We start from the raw sequence: 26,286 nt of genomic DNA, 5'->3' as shown, positions 1-26,286 counted from the left end.
TATCATTAAAATTATTTTCTGTTTGTGCTATACTTCCTGGTTCTGTGTTCTTATTTTGTACTAATAATCTGCTTTGTGTGGTACTTTAGTATGTGCATTTTTATGTTTTTTTTAATTAAAATTGTGGACACTCATATTCATCTGTATGTCCCCCACAATGCCTTGACTGTAGTAGGGACTCAATAAATGTTACTCTTAATTTGACAGTCAGGACATTGTTAGATATCACAAGTGTATATATGGTCATTTACAAAATAAATTCTGTAGAGAAACTGTTAGGAGTTCAAACAGAGCAATTACTTGAGTTTAGAATGGGTAAAAAGATTTTATTTCTTTCAGAATTGTGGAAGGGAATGTTTTTTTTTCTATGAGACACTGAGTACTTTGGTCACGCTTTGTAAAGTTTGGAGAATTTTAGAATGCAGTTACAGTATGTTATAGTAGTTTTTTTATTTTAAAAAATCTTAAAGAAAATGCTGTTTATTTTGATATTTGGTTAAGTATATGGGTAAAATTTCAGATTTAAATGAAGAGCAGAAATTATTTCTGTTGTTAAAAGTGAAAATTAAATTTTTTAAAGTAGTGGCATTAATCAGCACATCACTTAGATGCTTTCTATGAGGATGTTGCATTTCTAGCTGCCTTTAAGTTTTTAGACCTCTCCTCACAGACACGAAAATAAATTAGCAGTATTTTCTGCAGAGCTGGCAAAAAAACAATTGATAGTTACTGATAACAATATTATTATAAAGTTACTTTATGTAGTGTTATTTATAAATTTTTATGATATAAATTGAATGTGAAAAATAACAGTAAAATATGAATGAACCACATGACATGATATATTTTCAGGGTAGTGCTTAACTTCACAGGCATTTTTTATTTACTTATCTATTTCCACAAAGGCACATACTAAATCTTAATGAATATGTGAGCAACTCATATTTTCTCCTGTAAAATGTTATATCTTTATTTAACTTTTTAAAATTCTGAAATATGATCTAGTGAGACTATGTTGAATATACGAAGATTTTATAATCTGGAGCATGTCTTGGTGTTTAATGTTTTTCTTTTCTTATAATCTCTGACCATGCTGAGTGCTATATATAAAAAGTAGCCGAAAGACTTAAATGACAGTATACTTAGAGTATATCCATTTTCTCTTGTGTGTCCATGCATCTGCTCTCAAACACAGTGTGCCTTGTAATACATAAATATATTTAATGTGACTGATAGGTGTAATTAATATCAACAAGAAGGCCTATAACTTGATAAGGTTTATTTACGTATACCACATTCTTCTAGGGGATGATTTTCACTCTGAAATAGAGGAATGGTCAGGAGTTGGGGATTGTATGACCATCTAGGTTTTTAAGCTACTACTTGCCACCAGTAACCCTTCATTAATTGATGAAATATTTGTCTCTATTTATTAAAGAACATTATGTTTTCTATAGTTTTATTGTAGTCATTCAGAAAGTTAGAAGGATGTTGGATCACTTGTCATTTTTCTCTTGATTTTCTTTCCACTGAGAGAGAAGCTTGTGTGTGTGTGTATGTGTGTGTGTGAAGGACAAAAAGATAGTGAGGAGAGTCATAGAATGTTATTATTATCAGAGTTCTTTATTTTACAACTGAGAAAACAAGTATGGAGAGGTGAAACAGCTATATGAGTAAAAGGTAGCAATGCTTAGCGTTTTCTTTCTTTTTGAGGATTAAAAGGTTTTGGTTCAGGGCTGGAAGAATTACTTACTGTTTAAGTCTCTCCACAAGATATTCTGCAGCATCATGTCATTTTTCACCTTATCTATCAATATTCAGGTATATGGCAATAAAATTAAATGCTAATTTTATGGAAGATAGTGACCCAGCATTTCTAAAGTGTTATTTTATATAACGTTACATTTTTCTTTAAATTAAAATATGCCACAGTTGTGGCATTCCTTTTATGGTTTCAGGTGGGTTTTAGGTGACCTTCCCAGATATTTTCTTCTTTGAAGGAAGGTTTTTTTTTTTTTTAAATGCAGCATAGTCTGTATTTCATTACCATTTCTTTTATAGAGGCTAAGAAATTTAATACCAAGAGACCATAAATAAGTAAAATTATTTTATTTGAAATCTGTAAGTCATCCACACATTTTTCATAAAGCTTGTTATAAACATCATTAACCATTATAGCTTTAAACAAGAGGAATTAACAGTAACAGATTATTCAGTTTAAAGCACAATCTGAATAATTTAAATAAGTTGAAATTAGTTGGCATGTGACTAATATTTATAAATGAAAACTTAGGCTGTTATAAATGAAAACATTGGCTGTCTTGAAGTAATCAATGCATAGCTACAGCTGGTTGAAGGGGACCAAATCCATTGAAGAGGCGATTTGGTTCCATTTTACCAGCTCTAGCAAAGCATTGCAATGCTGCTAGTTAGGGGTTCAAAACAGTTAAAATGCTTTTATATTTGTAAAGTTTTTTATGGGCCTTCTACAGAATGATAGAGATTCTTATATCAATACTTCAGTCATGGAATGTAAAATTTTTTATTTCGAAGGCACTTTTCCTACTATTTCATACACTAAAAGTGCAGAAGTCTTTACCCTTTAACATATTGTTAATACGTTAAGGAATTATCAGTGTACATCTTAGTTTTTAACATTTTTACTTAATTTTTAAATGTAGATAATAACCCGTTTCAAAACCAACAACATTTAAAGGAACAAATAGACCTTAATGCATTTCAGAGTAATGTTTTCTGTTTATCTCTAGGCAGTAAACCAAGTTAAGCAAGCTCACAGGTGAAGGAAGAGTACACACCTTTCTACTGCCACTCCTTTTTTTTTTCCTAAGTCTTATACTTAAGACTAAGAAAGTACCTCTGCCCTTTGGTTTATAAATAGATCGCATTTGTATTCAATGTATTGCTTGGACTTGTGTTGAAAGAACCCACCGTGCATGCCAGCTTATTTTTCTTTGTTTTTGCATATGCAGTGTTACTAATCATAGGTTAGTAATTTAACCCTTTGGAGGGTCTGTTTCCTTGACCGAATTCTCTGTACAGATTGCCTAGTTACTTCTCATTATTAGCTTAATAACAGAGTGACTTGTGGTTAGCTGCAATCCCTGAATTTGAGTATTAAAATCTGCCATTAAAACTCAGTACAGCAAATTTTTGTTATAATGTGATTTCAGTGTTACATTTCAATATTGGGAAGGGATTTCTTCTGGAACATGCTTGCTTAAAATAAGAGTTCGAGAAATGATAGTTTGCTATAAAGATGTAAATGCTCTCAGTGAAATATAAAGAGTAAAGAAATAGTTACTGTTTTGAACTAAACCGGGAGAAGGTCAATACTAATTCAGGCAATAGTCAAATAATTCCCATATTAAGTATATTCTGCATCTGTTGGTTAGTAAATATCATCCTACTGGTGAAATTACTGTAACTATAATTTTTTCCATTATTTATTCTAGTGGAAGTGAAACAGGTGTTAACTTGCCTGGACTTAAGTGCTGAAGATAGCAGTAAAACCGCCTTCTATTTTTACTAGTTATATGGGAGCTGTTTAGCAGATCCAGTTGCTCAAGTGTGCTTTTGGATGGCAGTTCAGTTTCATATACTGGCCATATCGGGGCAAGGAGAGGCCATGGAAAAAAAAGTACAGCATTTGATAATGTCAGCATCTGTTATCCCTGTCAGAGAGACAGTTGAAATGTTTGAGTTACAACAGTGTCAGCAGATGCCCAGAGTTTAATATGTACTCAGTTAAAAATGAACAGCTGACCTAAGTGATGGATGTGACATTTTAGAGTGATTGAAAATACACTTAGTTATGTTAAGTTTAACTTGTAAGCACTAGAATCATTTTACTTTTTAAATGAATAACAGATACTATCATTTTATTTTCTTAGTATTATATATTATTAATATTAGAAACATGAGATTCTTGGTCACTGAGTGTTTAATTATTAAAAACTTTTATGCCTATAGAACAATGAATATAGTTATTCATTATAAAACATAGGTATAGTGATACCCTTTTATTGGTTTTATAGAGGATATACTTTTGAGGTGTATATTTTCAGTTTTTGGTATTTAGGGCATGTACAGTTAAACTTAAATGGAATATGAAACATTGCTATTTTGTTTCTGGATGATGAGAAAGAGGGACTATGATTAAGTGTTAGGCTTTGAACTGTTTTTTTTTTCTTTGAAAATATAGAATTTTAAAATCATGAGCTTTTTATAATTTCCAATAAATATACAATAAGTTATATGCTACCATATCTAATAGTCATTGTCTCATTTTTTATAATCTGATGAAATGAAAATCACCTTTGACAATTAACTATTTAGTTGTCTTACTAAACAGAGAAAATTAACTATAGTTAACCTTATAGCCATTTCTATTCAACTTGTGACACAAAATTTTTAAAATATTATTATGCTTCTTACACATCTAAATATTCCAGTTGAAATAATACTTCTAGTAAGAAAGGATTAGAATATTAGCATTTCTTTTTTTTTAAGTCTATCACAATAGCTAAAATAGGTACTGCTTATAAATTGTTATTAAGAGCTTAATTATTTATAATTTTAATATACAAAATAAAATTTTTATAAAATGCAAAAAGTACATTGACATGTCTAATATACTGCAAATAGTGGGTCCATCATATTTATAAAAACAGTTTTAATTGTATAGTACCATTAAAACATGGTTGTTCTTGAATATAGTGTTTTCTTGAATATAGAGTTTTCATTTCGTGTGCCTCTTTTGAATAAAACAAATTCATGGATAATGTAGATCATTAATTTTTTAAAAAATTTGACAGTCTGTTACCAACGTACCCTGTTGATTTACAGTTGTGGCTCAGAATTTTGTCATTTTCCTCATAATAAATCTTATGTTTTAATTTATTCTAACTTGGCAGAAGGACCTGATAAACTTGATATGGACAAGAACCACTTTTTTCTTCTTTAGAATAGAATTTTACTTAAGAGGTAGTCTTTTAAAAATATGATTATGTCTATAGCGTTCAAAAAAGAAAACCTAAAACAAAACTTGCTTCAGAAATTCCTCTAATAATATTAAATTATAAATTTATCAAAATAATATGAATAACTTAAAATTCAAATACAAGCAGCTTTTGTTGTATCTTGTTTTTCTTAACAAATCAGTCAATCCTACTAATGTGATAAATTAAGATCAAATCGTGGAGACAGAAAATAGGTCACTCATACCTCTCAATTTTTCGAGTAATACTGTTTTTTTTGGTATTTACATTTTAATCATGTGAGTACTTAATTTAAAAATGTAGAATGTGGCATGTTTTAAATATAAAAGATTTAAAAGGAGTTTCATGATAATTTTTAATCTACTTCAGTAGAGCTTTTTTCCTTCACAAAATAATAAATTTTAGTGACATTTAGTTTCCATCTTTAAGTAGTAGGTACATTTTTGTGATGCTATTTCCAAAGGTCATCTCTTTGATTCTAGGTTAATGTACCACATGAAGGTCATTCACACATAAAGAAGCAAGGGCTTCTTTAGCTGCAGTTTAGTTCCCTCTTGGCGGTTTATTGCCTACCAAAAATACATACTTCTTTACATTCCATAGCATTGTATGTTCATATGGGTACATAAAGAAGTATGTACTCTGAGTAGGTATTACTAAGTCGTTAACTGTAAAAACATGAAATGCTTTAATTTTCATTTGTTAGTAAAAGGTTTAGCTTACTAATGTAGAGCAATAGTAGATCATTTGCAGAGACTATCAAAAACTAAACTTCATAAAAAATTTACCTGAAGCATTGCATTAGTACCATTGTTGGTGGACATATACTTCTAAACACTGGCCAGTTATCTGTTGCACTTTGCCCTGGTTTGATTCTTTTTTTTTTTCAACAGATTCATAGAATTAGTGGAATTTTACAGACTATTTCAGAAATTGGTGAGATCAACCTAATGTTTCTTCATAGTCTTCAATGTGAATTTCTTCTTATTTTGTAGTTTGCTTCTAGATCCTACAAGTAGATAGTAGTTAATTTGGTACAGATTCTTTTAACCAGCGAGATAGCTTATGAAAACTTAACCATTTAGTACTTCTGATATTAACTCTGAAGTTGAAACGGTAAGGAGAAAAATCAGATCTTTTTAAAGTGGGAGTAAACTGAATTTTTAAAGATTATGAATTTTTTTTAAGGTCACAGATAAGAACTCATGATCACTTGAAATCTTTATCATTCCTTTGTCTTCATTAGTTACTTACCTGAATTTTACATTTTGGTGCTTTTCTTTGGGTTAAATATGAATTCCACTAGATGTATAAATATTTAATTTTGGTGAGTTTAGTTCTTTTGATTCTTTAAGTTTTTTAATATAAAGTATAACTACCAGAACAGTTAACTTTTCCAAAGCCTTACTTAAAAGAACTGAAAAGTATTTAGCTTTTGTATTGGGTTTTAGCTTGATCATTTAGCATGAAAAGAAATTATAGTTGGTCAATTTCCTTTAATTTTTATGGTAGTAAATGGTTAATTTCAAAGAAACTGTAAGAAATTTTTAGATTTGGGAAAGGAGAAAAAAAAAGACGGGGAAAGTAGAATATCTGCAGCCTCTAGATAAAAAGCTAGTGCAGCTCGTAGAGAGCAAATCAGGATGTAGCAGGAGATGGCCCAGTACTACAGCAGTTTCAGCAGTGCAGCATTAGAATTTCACCATGCATATTCTAATTTATTTTTGTGGCCAACTAATAGTATTAAAAAGTATTTTGTGTCCTGCCAAGATTCTTGGTTGACTAAACCTTGAAATAGTTAATAGATTTTAAAAGATAGCATACTTTGGGATCAGAGTGTGATTTACTAGGGATGCAAAATCGTCATTTAATCTGAAACAATAAAGACTAAATCTTTAATAATGTAAATGACAGTAATGGTTTTGTACATTTTTGAGATCAAGAGTCATCTGCCATGATACTTGAACAACATTCCTTTTTACACTATATAAGCTCTCTACTTGAACTGTGAAATTAGGCTATGCCCAGATAGAAATTAATTTAACAATAAAAACATCAAGTCAGTAGTAGGTAAGCATGCAGAAAGTCATAAGCATCCTTAAAAGTACAGGCCTCGTGGTATTCTGTTACCTGTAAGCTTAGAGTCATGCAGCATTTGCAGTAGGAAGAGAGATAATGACCTAGAGAGTCACATCAGCAGCAGCCATCTCATCTTGATTGTTCCTTCACTCTATCCGCTGATTCAGCATTTCTTTTCATAAGCTGATGAAGTAAGGGGGAAGTATCAGTGAACACAGAACCTCACCTTTTAAGATAAATTTGAAAAATAAATGAACAAAACAAAAATAAATCAGCCATCTTTTCCTTCATTCCTTTACCCTTTAAAAAAAAAAAACGACAGTAAAATTGGCCATTTGATATGGAATGTCGTATTACCAGTATTGCACAGATATGAGTACCTTGAATCAGCTGTACAGAAAGTTAAGCAACCAAGGAAGATTGCTACAATGTCCCAGAAAATGAACCTCGCTTATTTCTCAGATGAAATGCTTCAGAAGAGGGGAAAAAGTTGCAGAGCAAGTTAATTTTATAATCTAAAAGAGACAAAAAGCCAAAAAACCAAAACATATCTCACTCTCCCCCAAGTAACTGTAAACATTCACACTGTTTTCCTTTGCCCACCAGAATACATTGGGGTCTTCTGACTTCTCAGGAAATATTCTGCATCTTTCTTGCTGTGAGATATTTTTGGTTTTTAGTTTCCAGGATTAAATGGTTGATCTGTATTGAAGCTACCTTGTCATATCCAGAGGTCAAGTCTGCAAGCAAGGTCAGGACTTCCACATGGTCACTACAGAGGTTAACTTAAATCCTTCCCTCAGTGGCCACAGGCTAAACTGTTACAGCTTTATAGGCAGCTAAGCATTTGAAACATGCACTCCCAGGCAAACAGGCTCTCTTGTGCCTCTCTCTTCCCTGACCATATTTAGTCAACCATAGCAAAAAATAGTCTCTCAGCTGTCGATTGTCGATCTAAAAGCTGAGAAAGCTGCTATCTTGCTTTCTGCCTATTGATTGTTCATCCTGCGGTCCAAACACTGCTTTGCCATTTGTCCTACCCCCCTCCCCCCCTTTTTTAAAGCACTGCCAAATAAAGCGGTCTCTCATGTTTCCACTTACATTTCCCAGATTTTCACTGAGCTTGCGCTGAGACTAGGAAAGCCTGATGCGGCTGTCACTATACTTAGAAGCACTGCAGAAAAAAAAGGAAAGAGGAAGAATATTACCCAGGCTAGTAGCAAGACAGTCTTTAGACAGATAGGAATAAGTAGAATATCTCTGCTGCCAAATTATATTTCATAACCTGATTTTTTGTTGATTAAAAATATTATGGGTAACGATATTTTATATAGCTAAAGGCCTGAAGGGATTTTGTAGTGTTATCTTTAGAGCTAGTTGTTGCTATACATGATTTTTAAATTTAATGGATAATATTTGAATGGAAAATATGTAGAAATGGTAAGTAGAACCTGTATATTGAAGGTGGCATGAGATCATTAAGGAAGAGGAGAGTTGTGTGTAAATGAAATTTTGGAAAGGCTACTTAAAACTTTTATTCAGTGTCAGTTTTAGTTAATTTTTTTGTAGTGCTTATGTGAAAAACAGTCTGGAATGCTTTCGAGCAATTGTGTACTTTTATATTGAAACTATATATACATGTGTAACTATTAAAAGGCATTTTATTATTAAATCTTGTTTTATTTTCAAACATGAAGTGGTTTTTGAATTGGCCTTTGGCATGATCATTTCACACTTTATTACAGACTAAAATAGTCATTAACTTGTCTATAACTTGGCACATAGTGTATGCCTCAGATGAAAAACACTTTTGCTCTAAATTGTAATAGCACATTCACAATAAATTTTAACATTGAAATTTATTTTTTTAACCAAGGAGAAGAAATACTATAGCATCAAATCCAACAGACCCATGGAGATAACATTTAAGATCTTAAAGACCTAAAAATGTCCAAGAGAAACCAACTATATTTTGTTCTTAATTCAAATATTTTCTCTTAAATATTGATTCAGTTAAGAATCCAGCAAAGCCATTGTCAGTTTTCTAAGTTCATTCTCTTACTGGGGAAGTTTTCCCTTGACATTGTTTTTGTCTTTAGCATTTAATACCATAGCAGTTTAATTATTTTGGATGGTCGTTTTACAACAGTAATATAAAGAATGCTTCTGTAGCTATTCAGCAATTTTAAAAAGCCAGCTTTCCTAGATAGTGAAATAATTTTACATATATTATGAGAAGATAGTGAAATAATTTTACACATATTGAGAGAAGAACTCAGAGTATAAGATAGGTTAATTTTCAGTTTTATAAATTACCCCGTATTTGTTAACCATTTTGTAGCAATGAAAGTTTTTTTTTCCCTCTCTTATTTCCTAAGCAAACACTTATATACTATATTAAGTGCCAGGCACTCTTCTAAGTTTTTAAAAATTTTCATAACAACCCTTTGAGATAAGATTTGTGAGAAATTGAGGCATAAAAGTTAGGTAACCTGCTCAAGTCACTGGCCATTTAGTTTGCTAGTGCCGGAATTGAACTTAGATAGTTTGGCTTCAGACTCTGAGCTCTTTATCACTATTCTGTCATACGACTGCTCTGGTTTGTAATAATGAAATCAGGAAATTACCACTCTTTTGGGCTGGAGACTACACCAAAAATATGATATGTTGCTAATATCCTTGCCTTAGTATATTCAGAAAGATGATTATTCATTTGGTTGTTTGTTTATTTGTTCCATGCAACAAAACTTTGAGCTCCTTATACTGGGTATACAAAGGGAATGAAGATAAGTAAAATGGGGTTCCCTGCTTACAACAGAATAAGAAACAAGGACTGACTGGTCATTTAAGAGATAATTTTAGTTGTCTTTAAGGATGATCAAGTACTCACCTATACAACTCTTCTGCAGCCTGTATTGTCATTGCATATCTCTTTCATTTTGAACTAAATTCCACATTACCATATTCCTAGTTAATGAATTTAAGCTAAAATAATAGTTTATATCAAAAAAGGGTTTGTGGGGAAAAAAAAATAAAAGCATACCAGAAACAGAATTAATAAACATTTAAGTAATGCCTATTCACTGTAGGTTCATTCTACAGATAAATGAAAGAGAATAGAAACCATCCACATTCATTTATTAAAGTGATTACCATGGACTTTGGTATGTACCCGCTTAGACTTATTGTCTGCATCTATTCAGATAGGAGTGTGTATTAAACAAAAAATGTGTTCAGACTGTTACATGCAACTATACTTTTAGCATGCCCGAAAGAACTGCTTAGAATTGATCAACTTTCTTGATAAGCTCCTTAAAGGATTCTGGACTAACATGCTTTAACTGTGATCTGAGAGATTGTTCATTAACTTAGCAAACATTTATTGAATACCTAATAAATGCTATAGTAAGTACTATTCTATTGTCTTTTTACATTAAGTAATACTAATGTGTAATGTCTCTACAGTTTAGCTACTGTGGTTTGTTTGGGAAAATGTTGCCTGTTTGAAGACAGATTGCAGAGGATGGCAGGCCCTGAAAATGGACCCAGTGCTCTTTGACCATTACATACCAGAGCAGACAGCTGCTTGTCTCCTCTACTTCTCAGAATTTATTTGTTCACCATTCAGCGAGCATTTGAGTATTACCATGTGCCAGGGATTATGCTAGGCTCCACTATTAGTTGTTCTGGAACTTAATGCTTCTTTGGCACTATTCACAAATGCCTGCTTAACTGGTAGTAAGATCTTATCTTTAAACCATCCATGTCCTTAACCTCTTGGAAAACAACCAGATTGAAAAATAAAGAAGAGTGTTTGAGCATTAGGGAAACTATCTCAGTATCTTATATATCGTGCTCCATAGGTGAGAGCGTATTGGCTTAATAAAATTGTTTGAACCAGTACCACTCTTATCCCAGCAACTCTGTGGGCCTTCATGCTTATAGCATTAACACCAGTCTCCTCTTAATTAAAGTGCTTTGAGGAACAGCCATGCAACTAGATCTTCACTGTTATATTGTGAGGTTCTTACGATTGTCTACATCATAGAATGGAAGGAGACAAGCTGCTCAGAGCTGCTCTTGATGTGAGAGTGTTGGGGACCAGGGACTGTTCTATTTAGCCTTCCTTTAGCTCACCTTGCAGGCTGGGCCCAAAGATTGGCTCTTTTGTTGAAGCCGTATATTGTTTGTTTTTGTTTGTTTGATTTTTGTGGGGGTGGGTAGGGGGAATGAATATTAATGGTTTCTAATTAAAGTGAGAAAATTATAGGTTTCTGTTAAAATTAATATATCCCAAATCACCAGTGTAGAAGAATTACAAATAATTTATGTAACTACTCCACCCTCAATGAAATGGAGCACAACTTTCTATTCCTTAAGTGTAGGCTACGCATAGTGACTTCCTTCCAAAGAGTATATGTATATTATAGTACTCTGTAGCATAGAAAGGGGGAAAAGAAGTAATTTTACAGTGAAGAAACCTGGCAGACACTACCTCAGCCAGCTGGTCAAGGTGAACATTAACAGCCGTAAGTCAAGTTGATAGTGGTCGCCCTTGATGTGATGTGATGAAATGACACTTTACTTTTGTGACCTTTCTCTCCAAAACTTAAAACCTTAGTGTAATCGTGAGAAAAACATCAAATATTCCATCCAAGGGACATTCTACAAAATACCTGATTAGTACTCCTCAACACTGTCAAAGTCATCAAAAACAAGGAAAGTATAAGAAACCGTCACAGTCAAAGGGAGTCTAAGGAGACAGGATAACTAAATGTAATGAGGTATTCTGGAGCAGAAAAAGAACAGTAAATAAAAAAGGAGAGGAAATCGGAATGAAGTATGGACTTTAGTTAATCATAGTTAATGTTGGTTCATTAATATAGCAATGTATCATACTAACATAAAATGTGACAGTAGGGGTAACTCTTTTTAATACTGTCTTCATAATTTCCTGTCACTAAAGTGATTCTAAAATAAAAAGTTCATTTAAAAGCAACAACTACAAAAATTAACGTGCCTACTCTTGGCTAGTTGACAGTTGACTTTTGCAGTAATTTTGATTTGGGATTATCTGCAGTGTTTCTGCACAATTTATACCAGTTAATCAGGTGTTGATTTTGCTATAAATGAGTTATCAAGAAAATTCGAAGGTTAGTCTCATTCTTTTAAAAGTATATTAAGGTAAGAAAGCATATTTTAGAATTTTTGTGTCGACTGGTCTTATCTTTTAAAAATTTAGTTATTTAAAAGAAAGTCTTTTTTTGAATGCTGGTAATTTTGAATTTGTGAAAATTGAGAAATGGGCAGATTCCTGTGGAGGTGGTATAGAGAATAGATTTTGGAAGGGGGCTTTTATAAATGTTTAGAGGAAAAGTAGTGAAAGTCTGTCTAAAGAATATGGAGGTTCATGGGAAAGAATAATTTTAACTTTAAAAGAGAAAATCAGTAGGATAAATTGAAGGTGGGAGTAAGAAGGGAGGAAAAGTTCTTGAATAATTCCTAGGTTTCTGACTTTGGGTGGATAATTAATGGCAATGCGAGTAACCAAATCAAGAATATAGGAGAAACATTGTGAAGAAGAAAGGATAAAAGGAGCATTTGTACGATGTAGGTATAGGTCTATAATCTTAGAGTTGTCATAACACTATTATGTTGAAGAGTTTTAGAGTCTGAACTAAACATCATCTTGTTTAATTCTTACAGCAACCTTATACTATCTTATAGAGATTTATATGCAAGTTTTGGTATTAGGTATGAATCATGACCATTTGTTGTAGTTAGAGATATGAGATAGAGATGTTATGAGTAAGAATGTGTAGTTGGGGCTTCACAGTGCCAAGGTATGGACTTCAGCTTTATAGGTCCAGAAGTAATTAGACTTAAGATGATGATTATTAATTAACTTATAAGACATTGGTATATAAGTCGGAATGTCAATTGTTATTTACAGAAAGAAATGTTATTGCAAAGTAGAGTATAGTACTCACACCAGCTATGAAAAGCTAAATTAAAATTAGAAATTGATTGGTGAGCAAGACGGTTGGATGAACTTAATAGACAGTGTCATCAACCTGTGATAAGTTCCATATAATAATGTACTGAAAACTGATTCTACTGATTTGCTGATATACTGAAAGCATTCTACTGATTGTATGAGAGGGCAGCTTAGAATTCTCAGTTGCTTGTCGGGACTTTCTCTGTGGATAATGCTGGCGATACACTGACAAATTCTTTTTCATATCCTCAAAGCTTCATAAAAACTATTTTTTCACTTTTTTTTTAATCAATCATTATTTTCTAGAAAAAGACATAATTTTCATCTTTTTTTTATTGTTATTCTATCCCGGTGATTCTCTATTTTCTTTTAAAAATTGTAATTTTTATCCCAATTGGCCTTCTGGATCTTGCCTTCTACAGATCTCTTTTTCTCTATGTTATCTGTATGTTTTATTTACTTAATTAATTACTGTCTGATGTATTACCTCATTTACCAGTATGACACTGTTTCTATGGGAAATCAGAAATTACCATTTCTTTTTAAAATACCTTGCTAGTATTATAATTTGTTTAATCAGATTTAAATGAGGCATTGTATTAACTAATGCCAAATTTCAGTTTTTAAACTTTTTTATTAATCTCAGGATTATGAGAGGAACAAAGATATTTTCATATGATTATTCTATAGTGTAATTTACAACATTTTTTAACTGAATATATTTATTCTAAAATGAAAACTTGCTCCCTAAAAATGTGAATTTTGCATTTTAATATTAGGATTTAATTTACTTTGTAGAATATGAGCTAGAAGGGACTAGGATTGCTTTTGTCACTTCCAACAGCATCCTGAAATTACTGCCTTTTCTTTGTTCTGACAGTTAGGTTATATATTTTGTACAAGAGGAAAAGGTAAAAAGACATGAAGTAATGAGAGAGCAGAGGCAATAGGCTTTTAAGAATACAAATATATATATATATATATGTTTAAATGCCTTAGGAACTTTCTGAGCCTTTGGCTCTGTCTGAGGGACCTCAGCTTTCCCTAACTTGTTCACTTATGAAATACAAGACCAGAAGAGCAAGTAAGTGATAGCTCCATCTCAGCAGACAGCTTATGCTCAGAGGGAGAATCACTCTTCTTTCTTCTTCCTTCCTTTGATCCTTTAGCAGTGTAATATGCAGCTGTACTTCTGAAACTGGAATGGGAGATGGTGGGAAACATGGTTCCATAAGAACCAACTTCTCAGGAATATCTCTGTTCAGTAAGGTGACTTAAAAAAGACTTGATGAAATTAGCATGAGTCACTTTATAATTTAAAACTTATTGTAACATTTATGTATCTTGGATATGAGGAGTAAAGTTGCAAATGAAAAGGATTTTATTATAGTAAGCTTAAATATTATCTTAGTATTTTAACTTAAAATTTTTTTGAGCAAACTAATATATGTAAGTCAAATACTACTACAAAGCTTATAACGAAATAGAACTGTCTTCTGCTTTATCTCTCTTCATCTCTCTTCCCCTGACCCCCCACCAAATAACTTAAAATTTACCTTGCAGTTTCTTAGTTTATCAATTGTAGACATTATCAACTGATTTCATGGCATGGAAGATGAAGGTTTAAAACTGAACATCTTCTGTTAGCACCATTTCTCTCAACATAGTTATATCACAATTTTTCTTTAAATTGATAACATGTATTTACATTATTTAATTTATTTTAAATTCTTTAATGTCACCACATATTTGACCCCTTTTACCCCACCTACCTCCCTCCTCCCACCTCCCTTCCTACCCTCCAGAAACCACATTATTTTTAATGATTACATTTTATTTTTAATAAAACTTTTTTCATATGATTTAATACCTGCATCTTCAAAACTCTCCAAGAATCGTAAAACTCCTATAAATTCTTGCCATACGTCAGTTTATCACATGGTCAAATGTGTAGAGTAGTAGATAATGTATGGCATTCACATCATGATAATGTTGTGCCAGTACTTTTCCCCATTAAGAATGTGAGTCAAAGTTTACATAATATCTGGTATTTGGTTTTAATCCACTGAACCAGGAGGATTAAAATCTTTATAATTACTGAAAATGAACTAAAGCAGGAAACCTTAGCCTTGTATGAAGTCCATGAATGTGATTTAGGGGTGTGTAGACTCTCAAAATTGTAGGTTAAGATTTTTACCTGCACCTCTTTGAGGGAGAGTCCGTAGCTTTTATAGATTTCCAAAAAAGTCTGTCACCCCTAAACAGTGACTGTAACTTCAATAACCACCACCGAAGGATGTCTTTAAGCTGTGATTCTCAATATACTTTGGGTCATATAAACCTGTTTAAAATTCTGATAAAAGCTATAAACTTCCAAATTTGGGTACAATTTTAGAGATTCTTGGATTATCCGAAGCCTATTCTCAGACTTCTTGGACTTCCTATGTGGGATTCATAGGTTTCTGCCGTTAAGGAAACATGTTCTGGGCCTTGTTAGACCTTACTCTCATTATTTTAGAGACTTAGAGTTTCATTTACACACATTCTTATTCTGTATCTTCAGGCTATTTATTTACATAACATTTCTCTTTGAAATTTTTATGTCATGTATATCACCTTAGGAAAAGCTATTTCAGTATGTATCTATTATTTTTTTCCCTTTTATACTCTATTGGAACAATTTTAAAAGCTTTTGTTTTCTGTGTTTACTTTTTTTTTTTTCAGATGTGGGGGAAGATTCAGTGTCATGTATATATGTGTATATATAGATCTAAAACATTCAATAGATATGTGTGTGTGTGTATGTGTGTGTATGAAAAATCAGTGATTAGTGCTGTTTGTGCCAAGTCCAGCAGTCCTTAAAGGAACAGTTATCCTTACAGGTGCAGTTATCTTAGGTCGTAGCCAAAAACAAAAACAAAAACAAACAAAAAAACAATTAGTGGGTAAATGTGTTAAGATTTTTTTCTAAATTATGTTATAAATTTTCCACATAAAACATTTCTGTTAAGAGAAATTACTGATATATGGCAAGAAAAGTTTTGGGGTGGGCTAGCTTTTTCTTTAAGAAGCTGTGATTTCTTGATTATTAGTTCTTCTGCTTTTTTATGGTTTACTCTTTGGTGCTCTTGTGGATAACTTTGTTTTGGAAATACTTTGTTACTGACTCTTAAATTTTAAATATTAGATTATAATGCCCTTTTTGTATGCTTTGATATCAACTGGATTTAGCACTCCTAAATGATATATATCACATTTTTAACTCTGCAGAGTTCCTGATAATCTGCCAGCTACATAAAACTTGTCTTAATTATCACTATTTTTTCTGCTTTGGTGGTGTTGTGTGCTTGTTCCTTATTAACTCTTTCATTAATATATAGTATTCAAATTGACCCTAAGAGATTCCACAGAGCCAAAATTATGTCCTTATTAGGGTATATTTCTTAACCCTTTGGTTTTTTCCCCCTGATAATGTTTCCCGTTTGTAGCACTCCCATTCTATTTTGATTCTATTCTCCAGTTAGTGATAGTTTGTTTGCCTCTTAAAATATCAAAAAGCTGTACATTGGAGATTTGTTCATCTCTAAATGTAATTTCCTTTAAAGAGGAATATTTTTATTTAATTTCAAGTGTTTTTTAATATATTTTCCCAAAGAAAATATTTTATTAAGTATTAAATTATGTAAATGTCAAAATAACATAAATTTTGCTTTCAGTGCTATGCGTGTTTTACTATCTAAATTACCAAGACCATGGATTGTGGATGAGAAGAAAGATGATGGTTATACTGCCTTGCATCTGGCTGCCCTTAATAATCATGTGGAAGTAGCTGAACTGTTGGTACATCAGGTAGGAAAAGCAGTTCAACAATTTTTAACAATTTTGGACCATTCCATCCATTTTTTTAATACTTAATCAACTACCTATTAGTTTGTTACAGTAAAATCCTATGATGATGTAAATTCAGATACAGTGCATGTTCAGTCTCCTGCCTAACATCGGTTCTTAAATGGAGGGAAGTTTGTGTGTTTATGTGTATGTGCACGTTTGTATTTGTGTGTGTGTCCCTCAGTTCCCAGTATTCCTTCTGCACAGTCTTCCTGGATTGGTCCAATGAAATGAGCATCACCTAAAAGATCTCCCAGAATAGCTGCCATAGAACCAAGAACCATCTTAAGCTGGTGTGGCCAGCTGCCATCATGTAACACCAGTCTGCAGCCAGGATATGGGGATTCAGTTCAGGACTACTGCTAGACCCCTGAGATCTGTGGCTGAATAGCAGCACAGGCTCACCTTAGTCATTTTATTCATCTCAGAAATAAGATGACTTTACTTTTTATAACTTTGAATTTTTCGGGATCCTGTTAATTGCAGTTTTATGGTGTTTTAGTATATTTAGAAAAATTTTTAAATGTTTCAATCAAGTATATGTCATATAGAAGCACTGAAGTTGCCAAAAAATTATCTGTAATCCCTGATTTAAGGAATTTACAGTAGAGTTAAGATGAATGAAACAGCAGAAAAATTTAGTAGTTAATACATTATGTGAAATTAAGTCCCAGAGCATAAGGTAGACCTTCCATAAATTACAGATGTTTAAAGAAATAGTTCAAAAGTTAAATTACCTTTACTGTGCCATTTTAAATCTTTCTTATTAAAATTAATTTTCTTAGTAGAGAATTATTTGTGATAAAATCTTTTGTATCTAAAATCCAATAGATAGACCTTAAGCCAATGCCATACTGTCTTGATTATTGTTGCTTTATAGTAAGTCTTCAAATCAGATAGAGTAAATCTTCCTCCAGTTTTGTTATTCTTTCTTAGAATTGCTTTAATAGTCTAGATCTTTTGATTATCTGTATGTATATTACAAATAGAATATTAGTTTCTATTAAAAAGTCTTTTGAGAATTTGATTGCTCTTGTACATATTAGATTCATCTTTAAGCAATTTTCTGATATTATAAATTGTATTTATAATCTCAGTTTCTAATTGTATATTGTTAGTGTACAGAAGAAATACGATTTCTTTTTTGTATGTTGACCATATATCCTGTGACATTGCTTAAATTACCATTGATCATGAGGGAAACAGAAATTACAATCACAGTGAGATATTACTAATCACCAACTATGGTGACTAAAATTTTAAAGACCAGAAAAACCAAGTGTTGATTAGGATGTGGCACAGTTTGAATACGCCAACATTGCTAGTGTTTTTCTAAGAAGCCATTTTGGAAAACAATTTGGCATTTTCGTATAAACATGTATTGACTATAAAACCCAGCAATCCCACTTTTAGATATGTACTGAAGATAACTGAGTACACATTTCCCTGCAAATACTCATACTAAATGTTTGTAGCAGCTTTATTCACAATAGCCCCAAACTGGAAGCAAACCAAATGTTCATCAACTAGTGCCTGGATAAACAAATTATGGTACATCCATACAGTGAATACTGTGGAAAATCTAAATGATGGAAAAGTTTGGGAAACTTAAAAAGGAAGTCCCTCACTTTCTGCATTTATATGAGAATAGACATGATAAGAAAACAAGCCGAGATTAGATACCTCATGACCTCACTCAAAGAAACAAGAACAAACCAGAAACTCCCATCTTCTGGAATTATGTTGTAGCATCACTGGAGTTTCAGCTCGTCCTGATGCTCCAAGCAAAGGCACAGTTTGGTTATCAGGGTTGTAATCAGAGGGCGTGAATGGTTCTAAGACATAAACAGAATGGTAAAATTTATCTTTTGAATTTGTAGCCCTTTTCTTAATTTCATTGTTGTTTTTATTATGCCAGACATTGTACTAGGCAGTTTTACATGTTACTTTTTATGTCCAGATTGACCCTGTGAAAGAGGTTGTGCTATTATTACCATTTCAGAGCTGAGGAAATAGGCATGAAATGGTTAAATTCTCAAAACTCATGTGACAGCACTTGAACCTAGGTCCCCTGATGTCAAGTTTAGTGGTCTTGCTTCTCATTGCCTTTCCTTGGCTTCAGCTGTTCTCATATAGTTCTTTAGCTATCCCAGGACCCTAGTGGAATTTTCTGCTTTCTTTTAATAAGTATTTTTATGTACTAATTAAGCACTGTCTTCTCACCTTCAAGCACAGTTCCTTTTCACTGAAGGAGGAAGAGCCCAGTTATGCAGCAAGTAGTCATTGAAGTAAATCTAAATCCAGTATGAAGGCTCATTAATATAACTTTTCAGGAAATATTTACATTTAAGATGAGCTGATTGTCTTCATTGCTCTATAATGGAGATAGAAATGGAGTTCTTTGACTCTGTAGTGTACTCTGTCCTTTAACTGTTCTTAGATGAAGTCACCATAATAAAATTAATTTTAAACTACTGTTTTACTTCAGAAAGTTTGCTGCCTCTATTCTTCCTATATTACCCACAACTGTTACCATGTGAAAACAGTGTCCCAGCAGCTAGAGAAGAGGAAAGTGATCAATCGTATCTAGTGTTTACTCTTCACAAAGAGTTAAAGCAGTTATAGTGTTTTTCACATTTGTCAGATTTTAACTATGTAAACTTTGTTCTTCTTCAGGGTAATGCAAACCTGGATATTCAGAATGTGAACCAACAAACGGCCCTACATCTTGCTGTTGAACGACAGCACACCCAGATTGTGAGGGTAAAGTGTTTACTAACATGAATCTTAGTTTACATTTGTATTTTAACCAGAAAGATTTCTAGAATGTTTTGAAAATTCAAATAATGCATTGTTAGATTTCTTAAAAGGCATAGTTGGATGTAAAAGTTATGATTTTAGGCTAATATTTCATATCAGTTTAATTTATAATAGGGAATATCTTAAAACTCAGATATTCAAAGTCTCATTATAATTTTGTTGCCAGATTTGTGAATTCCTAGAATATTAAATCAGAGAATTTCAGAGTAACATACAAATTAGTTTTTAAATAAATTTATTTATTTATTTTAATTAGTTTCAAGTATACAGTACATTGGTTAGACATCTATATAGTTCATAAAACAATCCCCCCAATTGCTCCCTCTCTCGCTTGGCCCTCCACCAAGCCAGCATATTAATGCTAATTGCATTCCCTATGCCATGCCCCCATCCCTGTGACCGTCTATCAACTACTGATTTGTACTTCTTTAACCCTTCACCCCATTCTTCCATCCCCCCCAACCCCCTCGATCTGTCCGTCACCAAATTGTCCACTATAGTCGTGAGTCTCTTTTTGATTAGTTTGTTCTTTTTGTTCCTTAGATTTTGCATATAAGTAAAATCATATGTATTTATCTTTCTCTGTCTGACTTATTTTACTCAGCATAATAACCTCTAGGTCCATCCATGTCATTGCAAATGGTAGGATTTCATTTTTTTAGTGGCTGAGTAATATTCCATTGTATATATGAACCATAATTTCTTTATTCAGTTGTCTGTTGATGGGCATTTAGGTTGCTTCTGTGTCTTGGCTATTGTGAATTGTCCTGCCATGAATATTGGGGTGCATAGATCTTTACAAATTATTGTTTTGGTTTTCTTTGGATAAATACCCAGAAGTGCAGTCGTTAGGTCAAAGGGTATATCCATTTTTAATTTTTTGAGAAACCTCTATACTGTTTTCCATAGTGGCTGTACCACTTTGCAATCCCACCAACAATGTATGAGGGTTTCCCTTTTCTCCGCATCCTCGCCAACACTTGTTGTTTTTTATAAACTAGTTTTTTAAAAGTACATTTCCTCTTTATTTATATAATTGAGACTGCACTATAATTAAAAGCTTTGGCTAGACTTTTGCTGCACAGATTCCAAAATACAAATATATTCTTTTATTTTGCTTATCTGGTGATTCTGGGCAAAATTTTTGAAAGATGATCTGTTTAAAATGTTTTGGTAGGACAATGATTCTTAAAGTTGGAGGCTGAATCACCAGCGTCAGCATCACTTGGGACCTTAATCAAAAAGTGAATTCTTGAGCTCCACATCAGCCCAACCAAATCAGAATCTCCAGGGGTGGGAACTAACAATCTGTGGTTTAACAAGCCCTCTAGGAAATTCTGATGCACATTCAAATTTGGGAAACATTGCGTTAGAGTGACATTCTATATAACCTTTGGGAACAAAGTAAAAACAGACAAACAAACTAAAATGGTGTCGTTTGCTAAGACAGGTAAGATCATATGCTTGAGACTGGTTTCTGTGTATGGCGTTTTCTAAAACTGATAGCATTTGTAGAAAAGATTAGGAAAATTGTTAAAGTACCATAAGCAAAGTTTTAAATAAAGTTATATTTACTGCTTAAAATATCTATCGAAATATATCAGTTATGCATTTTATGGGAAAGATTATAGTTTAGCAAACATTTCTCATTTATTGTTAAAGTTCCTCGCTAAAAACTCTTCATTTATCTATGATATTTAGACTTTCCTTATGACCATACATCTGGAGAAAATTGACCAAAGAGAATGGAATAAAAAATAACTTCTGCTTGTTTGTTTAAATAATGGAAATTTTTGAACTCCATTGTTTGGTCCTATTGAAAGTACTTAAAATGTCCTACCTCATGTATCTGAAATTAAAAGGAAAAAAAAAATGTCCTAAATTTCCCACAGCTATCTTGATCTGAGAATGGGTGAATTAAACAACTTATTGGTCCTCATTTCTTTCTGTCTTCTTTGATTCAATATATTTGAATAACCAGATGTCATCACTATTGTAAGGAGCCACAGGGGCATAGAATAGTAGCAATCAAATATATACAAATTATTAGCTTCAGGCAGGTGGAACACTCTTTCACTGTTACTTTAGATATGTTGTAATTTCTTGTGGGCAGGGATACTTTAGCAAAATGAGATGTCTTTCTCTCTAGCTTTTGGTCCGTGCTGGTGCCAAATTAGATATCCAGGATAAGGATGGAGATACTCCTTTACATGAAGCTCTGAGGCATCACACCTTGTCTCAGCTACGCCAGCTCCAAGATATGCAAGATGTAGGGAAGGTTGATGCTGCCTGGGAGCCATCCAAAAACACAGTGAGTAAAGATAATCTTTAATTCAGTGGGAGTGGAAGTCATTTACCTAATGACTACTGTTATTGAACATCATTTTATGCAAGATCTTATGTTTATGACTGGTTTAACCTGCATCTGATAAAAATATTTTATCAGAGCTACATATGTAGAAATTGAACTTATGAACTAAGTACTAGTCAATACTAACTAAATTGCTTCACATTCTTACCAAAAGTTCCTTGGTTCTTCCTTTTTAACTTTAGCCATTCAAATAGTATAGCTGTATTGTGGTATTATGTGGTTTTAATTTGCATTTCCATAATGACCGCTAATATTGAACATCTTTTCATTTGCTTATTTGCCACCTACATATACTTGATGAATGTCTATTCATAGCTTTTGTTAATTATTTTGTTGAGCTGTTTTCTTACTATTGTGTTTTGAGAGTTTTTCATATAATCTGACTATAAGTTCTTTATTAGTAGTTGATATGCACATATTTTTCTCCCAGTCTTTGGCTTGTCTTTTTATTCTTTTAACAGTATTTTTAGAAGAGCCGAAGTTCTTAAATTTGTTCAAGTCTGTTTTATCAGTTTTTCTTTCATTGTTTCCGCTTTTTGTATCCTACCTGAGAAATTTTTGCCAAACCCAAGGTCAATAAAGTTTTCTCCTGTTTTGTACCTAGAAGTTTATAAAGTTTTAGTTGTTAAATTTAGGTCTATGATTCATTTTGAGAGAGAGAGAGAGAGGCAGAGAGAGAGAGAGAATGAGAATGTGTGTGTGTGTGTGTGTGTGTTATGAGATATGGATCAAAGTTCATATTTTTTGCTTGTGGATATCGTTATTCTAGCACAATTTGTTGAAAAGACTGTATTTTCTTACTGAATCACCTGTTCTATCTTTATCCAATATCAATTAACTACATATATGAATTCTTTCTGGATCCTATATTTTGTTCCATTGACCTATGTCTTTAGCTGTTGATCTATATCTTTAGCTACGTGTTGCCAACCCACTGTTTTCTTTACTGTAGCTTAATAATAAATATTGAAATCAAGTAGTGTAAGTTCTCCAACTTTCTTCTTCTTTTCCAAAGGTGTTTATTCTAAGTTTTTCACCTTTCTATATGAATTTTAGAATCATTTTTTAGAATGTAAAGGGGTTCTGAGACCAAAGTGATTGAGAATTGCTGCCTTTCTATATGACCGTGGGTAAATCTCTTAACTCCTATGTGCATCATTTTTCTCATTTTAAAATAAGGGAGGGGAAGGGAGTAACTACCTCCATAAGGTAGTAAAGATTAAATGAGTTAGTTCGTGGAAAGTGCTTAAAGTAGTTCTTGGTCCATTGTAGACACTCCATAAATGTTAACAGTTATTATGGCTTTTTTCAGATAAGATGTTTGAATCAATAGCTGAGATGATATCAGAACTTACTTGTCTTATTCTCTATTTCTTGGCTCAATTCCTAGGTACTGGTTTTTTTCTCACTTGTCTTATCCTTTGTTGTTTGAAGTTGGTTGCTGACAGCTCCAGAGCCAAATAGAGTAGAAAAGAAAGTACTGTTTCCTCAATATCACAAATCAGAAGCCCCGTTCTTGAGTTTTATTGGCCTTAATTGACCTGATTTGGATTATGTGTCATTCCTGAACTAATCACACAGGTCGATATCTGACTGGTTTGAGCCATCTGTGGTCCTAAAACTAGAGATTGAGTCAGTTCTCTGACTTTATGCCTGAGAAAATTGGGGCTAGGAGGGAAGGGGAAATGGATACAAGGACTATAATTCCTAAGTGTCCACCATAACTAAATAAGTTCTTCCAGACATGTATTTTTACATATTAATACAATACATACATACGTGTGTGTGTGTGTGTGTGTGTGTGTGTGTGTGTATCTATCTATCTCTATCTATCTATCTATCTATCTATCTGGTGGTAAGAATTGAAAACAGATTCCTAAAGAGAAAATAATGATTCTTTTCATTTGATTTCAGTTAATAATGGGCCTTGGTACCCAGGGGGCAGAGAAGAAGAGTGCAGCTTCTATTGCCTGTTTCTTGGCTGCTAATGGTGCTGACCTTAGCATTCGAAATAAGAAGGGTCAGTCACCACTTGATCTTTGTCCTGATCCAAGTCTCTGCAAAGCACTGGCAAAGTGTCATAAAGAAAAAGTCAGGTTTGTATTATTTATTATCATAAAAATTAATATTTTATACATAAAGTATCATGTGGTTTCATAGGTTTCATAATGGAAGACTTGATTACTTGAAAATGTCTTTATCTTTACTCTTCCTCTATCTCTGTGTTGACCTTTTCTTCCTTAAAAATTTACCTAAGACTCAGTGTCTCTTATTTCATGTCGTATTCTCTACATTATTAAATATGATGCTTTATGGGTAATAAGTTCTAAGAAACTTTTCTAAACTAGTCTGATCTTCTAATACTCCTAAATGTTAAAAGGAATTTATAAGAAAAGGTCTCACTAGTGAAATTGCTGTGATTAATGTTATATGTACTTAAAATTTAATAGACTTTTTCAAAGAAAGGCAGTTTACTCACTCACCAACAGGGTATATATCACACATATTCTGTAATAATTCTAGCACCCTGCACAGTGCTTGATTTTGACATTCAATAAGTATCAATGAAGGATTGAAAGTATGAACAAATGAATGAAACAATTCCTGATGGAGTTTTCTCTGATGATGTCCATTTCACACTTGTTTTCTTTTCTAAAAGTAAAATATGTCAGTGATTTTAATTATTTATGATATAACTAAATTTCTTCTGAGATACTATAGACATACAAAAAGGTACAATCTCATTAGTTTTTCATCCAAATGGTGCTGTACAACTATAACTGCCCTGGTTCTTGTCATTAAACATCTCAGTAGTTATCCTTTGACCTTTGTACTCTCTTGCCTCTCATAATTTATGTGTAGCGATGAAATGACATCTCTGTGGAATCTATGCTTAGAGCTTTCTTCTAGGGAAATCAATATAATGAGATATATACATTTTTTAAGTGTGTCATTAAGGAACATTACTTTTTGTAATAAAATTCTATTACAAAAAGACAGTGCACCTAAAATAGATACAAGGTACTATAAGTACTGCAGTAATAACTTTAACACTGGGTCAAAGATGAAATTATGTGTGTGTGGTGTGTGCGTGCTTGTGTGTATGTGCGCATGTTTGTAAGTTTCTGAAGATTGTAGTAAAAACAGGGTATGCCTTTTCTATAGCTGTAGTTGGTCATATATATGTATTTCTGTGTCTTGTATCTATATATTTATTAGATGTATTCTGTCTTTCTGGAATAGAATTTTATGCTCCTCAAGGATAGACTTAAAGAAATATCAGAACAGCAGCTGCAGTGACATATTTTCAAAGTGCCTTGTCAGTTGTGCACTCCAATGATGCTTCCTCCTATCTGTAGTTAGGGTAACTAACATGGGCTCTAGTTAGGATGTTTTTATTCCTATGCCTTCCTCAGCCAGTTCTTTATAGATAAAACAGGTTCTGAGTGAAACTGTGTTTATGTTTAAATTTTTAACTGGTGGTTTTGATTTCTTTGTTAGAAGATTCACCCTTTTCCATTGGGTGAGGATTTAATTTGTAATTTGAATAGTACTAGAAATACGTAAAGATGAAGAGATGTATATAAGTAGAAAAATACAATGTTTAATATATGGATGTTAAAACAATTTTTAACATAATTAAAACTGATTTTACATATGTTAATGATCTAAATGTTTTAAAAACATTTTAGTTAATGAATTTTTAATATAAATATTCTGATAGGCTTGATTAGAAATATGTTCTTTTATTAGTGGTCAAGTGGGTTCTCGAAGTCCTTCTATGATTAGTAATGATTCTGAAACGTTAGAAGAGTGTATGGTGTGCTCAGATATGAAGAGAGACACTCTTTTTGGCCCATGTGGACATATTGCTACCTGTTCTTTATGTTCTCCACGAGTCAAGAAATGCCTCATCTGTAAAGAACAAGTTCAATCCAGGACAAAGGTAACATGTTTTTAGTATATAGTATTTTATCATTTTATGTAGTTTTTTGAAACTACAGTTAATGATAAGTAAGATTATATGATGCCAGGTGTCTGTTTAATTTTGTTCTTCCTGAGACTGATCTAAATATAGTAATATATAATTTATATATTTATCAAGAAGCCAT

General features: G+C 32.5%; 1 protein-coding gene across 4 annotated transcripts in view; it reads left to right on the top strand.

Annotated features, from left to right (window-relative positions):
• Window positions 1-26,286, top strand: part of MIB1 (MIB E3 ubiquitin protein ligase 1) — a 114,581-nt gene that overhangs the window by 72,500 nt on the left and 15,795 nt on the right. For all 4 annotated transcript variants that reach the window (XM_039844801.1, XM_039844810.1, XM_039844785.1 and 1 more), the window contains 5 exons: window positions 16,812-16,944; window positions 19,660-19,746; window positions 21,953-22,114; window positions 24,089-24,270; window positions 25,928-26,120. In XM_039844801.1, the coding sequence (XP_039700735.1) occupies window positions 16,812-16,944; window positions 19,660-19,746; window positions 21,953-22,114; window positions 24,089-24,270; window positions 25,928-26,120 (757 nt within the window). The remainder of the gene's footprint in view (window positions 1-16,811; window positions 16,945-19,659; window positions 19,747-21,952; window positions 22,115-24,088; window positions 24,271-25,927; window positions 26,121-26,286) is intronic.

This window comes from Pteropus medius, unplaced genomic scaffold, assembly GCF_902729225.1.
Source record: "Pteropus medius unplaced genomic scaffold, Ma_sr-lr_union100, whole genome shotgun sequence".
NCBI classification, from domain to species: domain Eukaryota; kingdom Metazoa; phylum Chordata; class Mammalia; order Chiroptera; family Pteropodidae; genus Pteropus; species Pteropus medius.
Note: the sequence above shows the minus strand (reverse complement) of the source record. Positions and strands in the feature narration are given on the sequence as shown.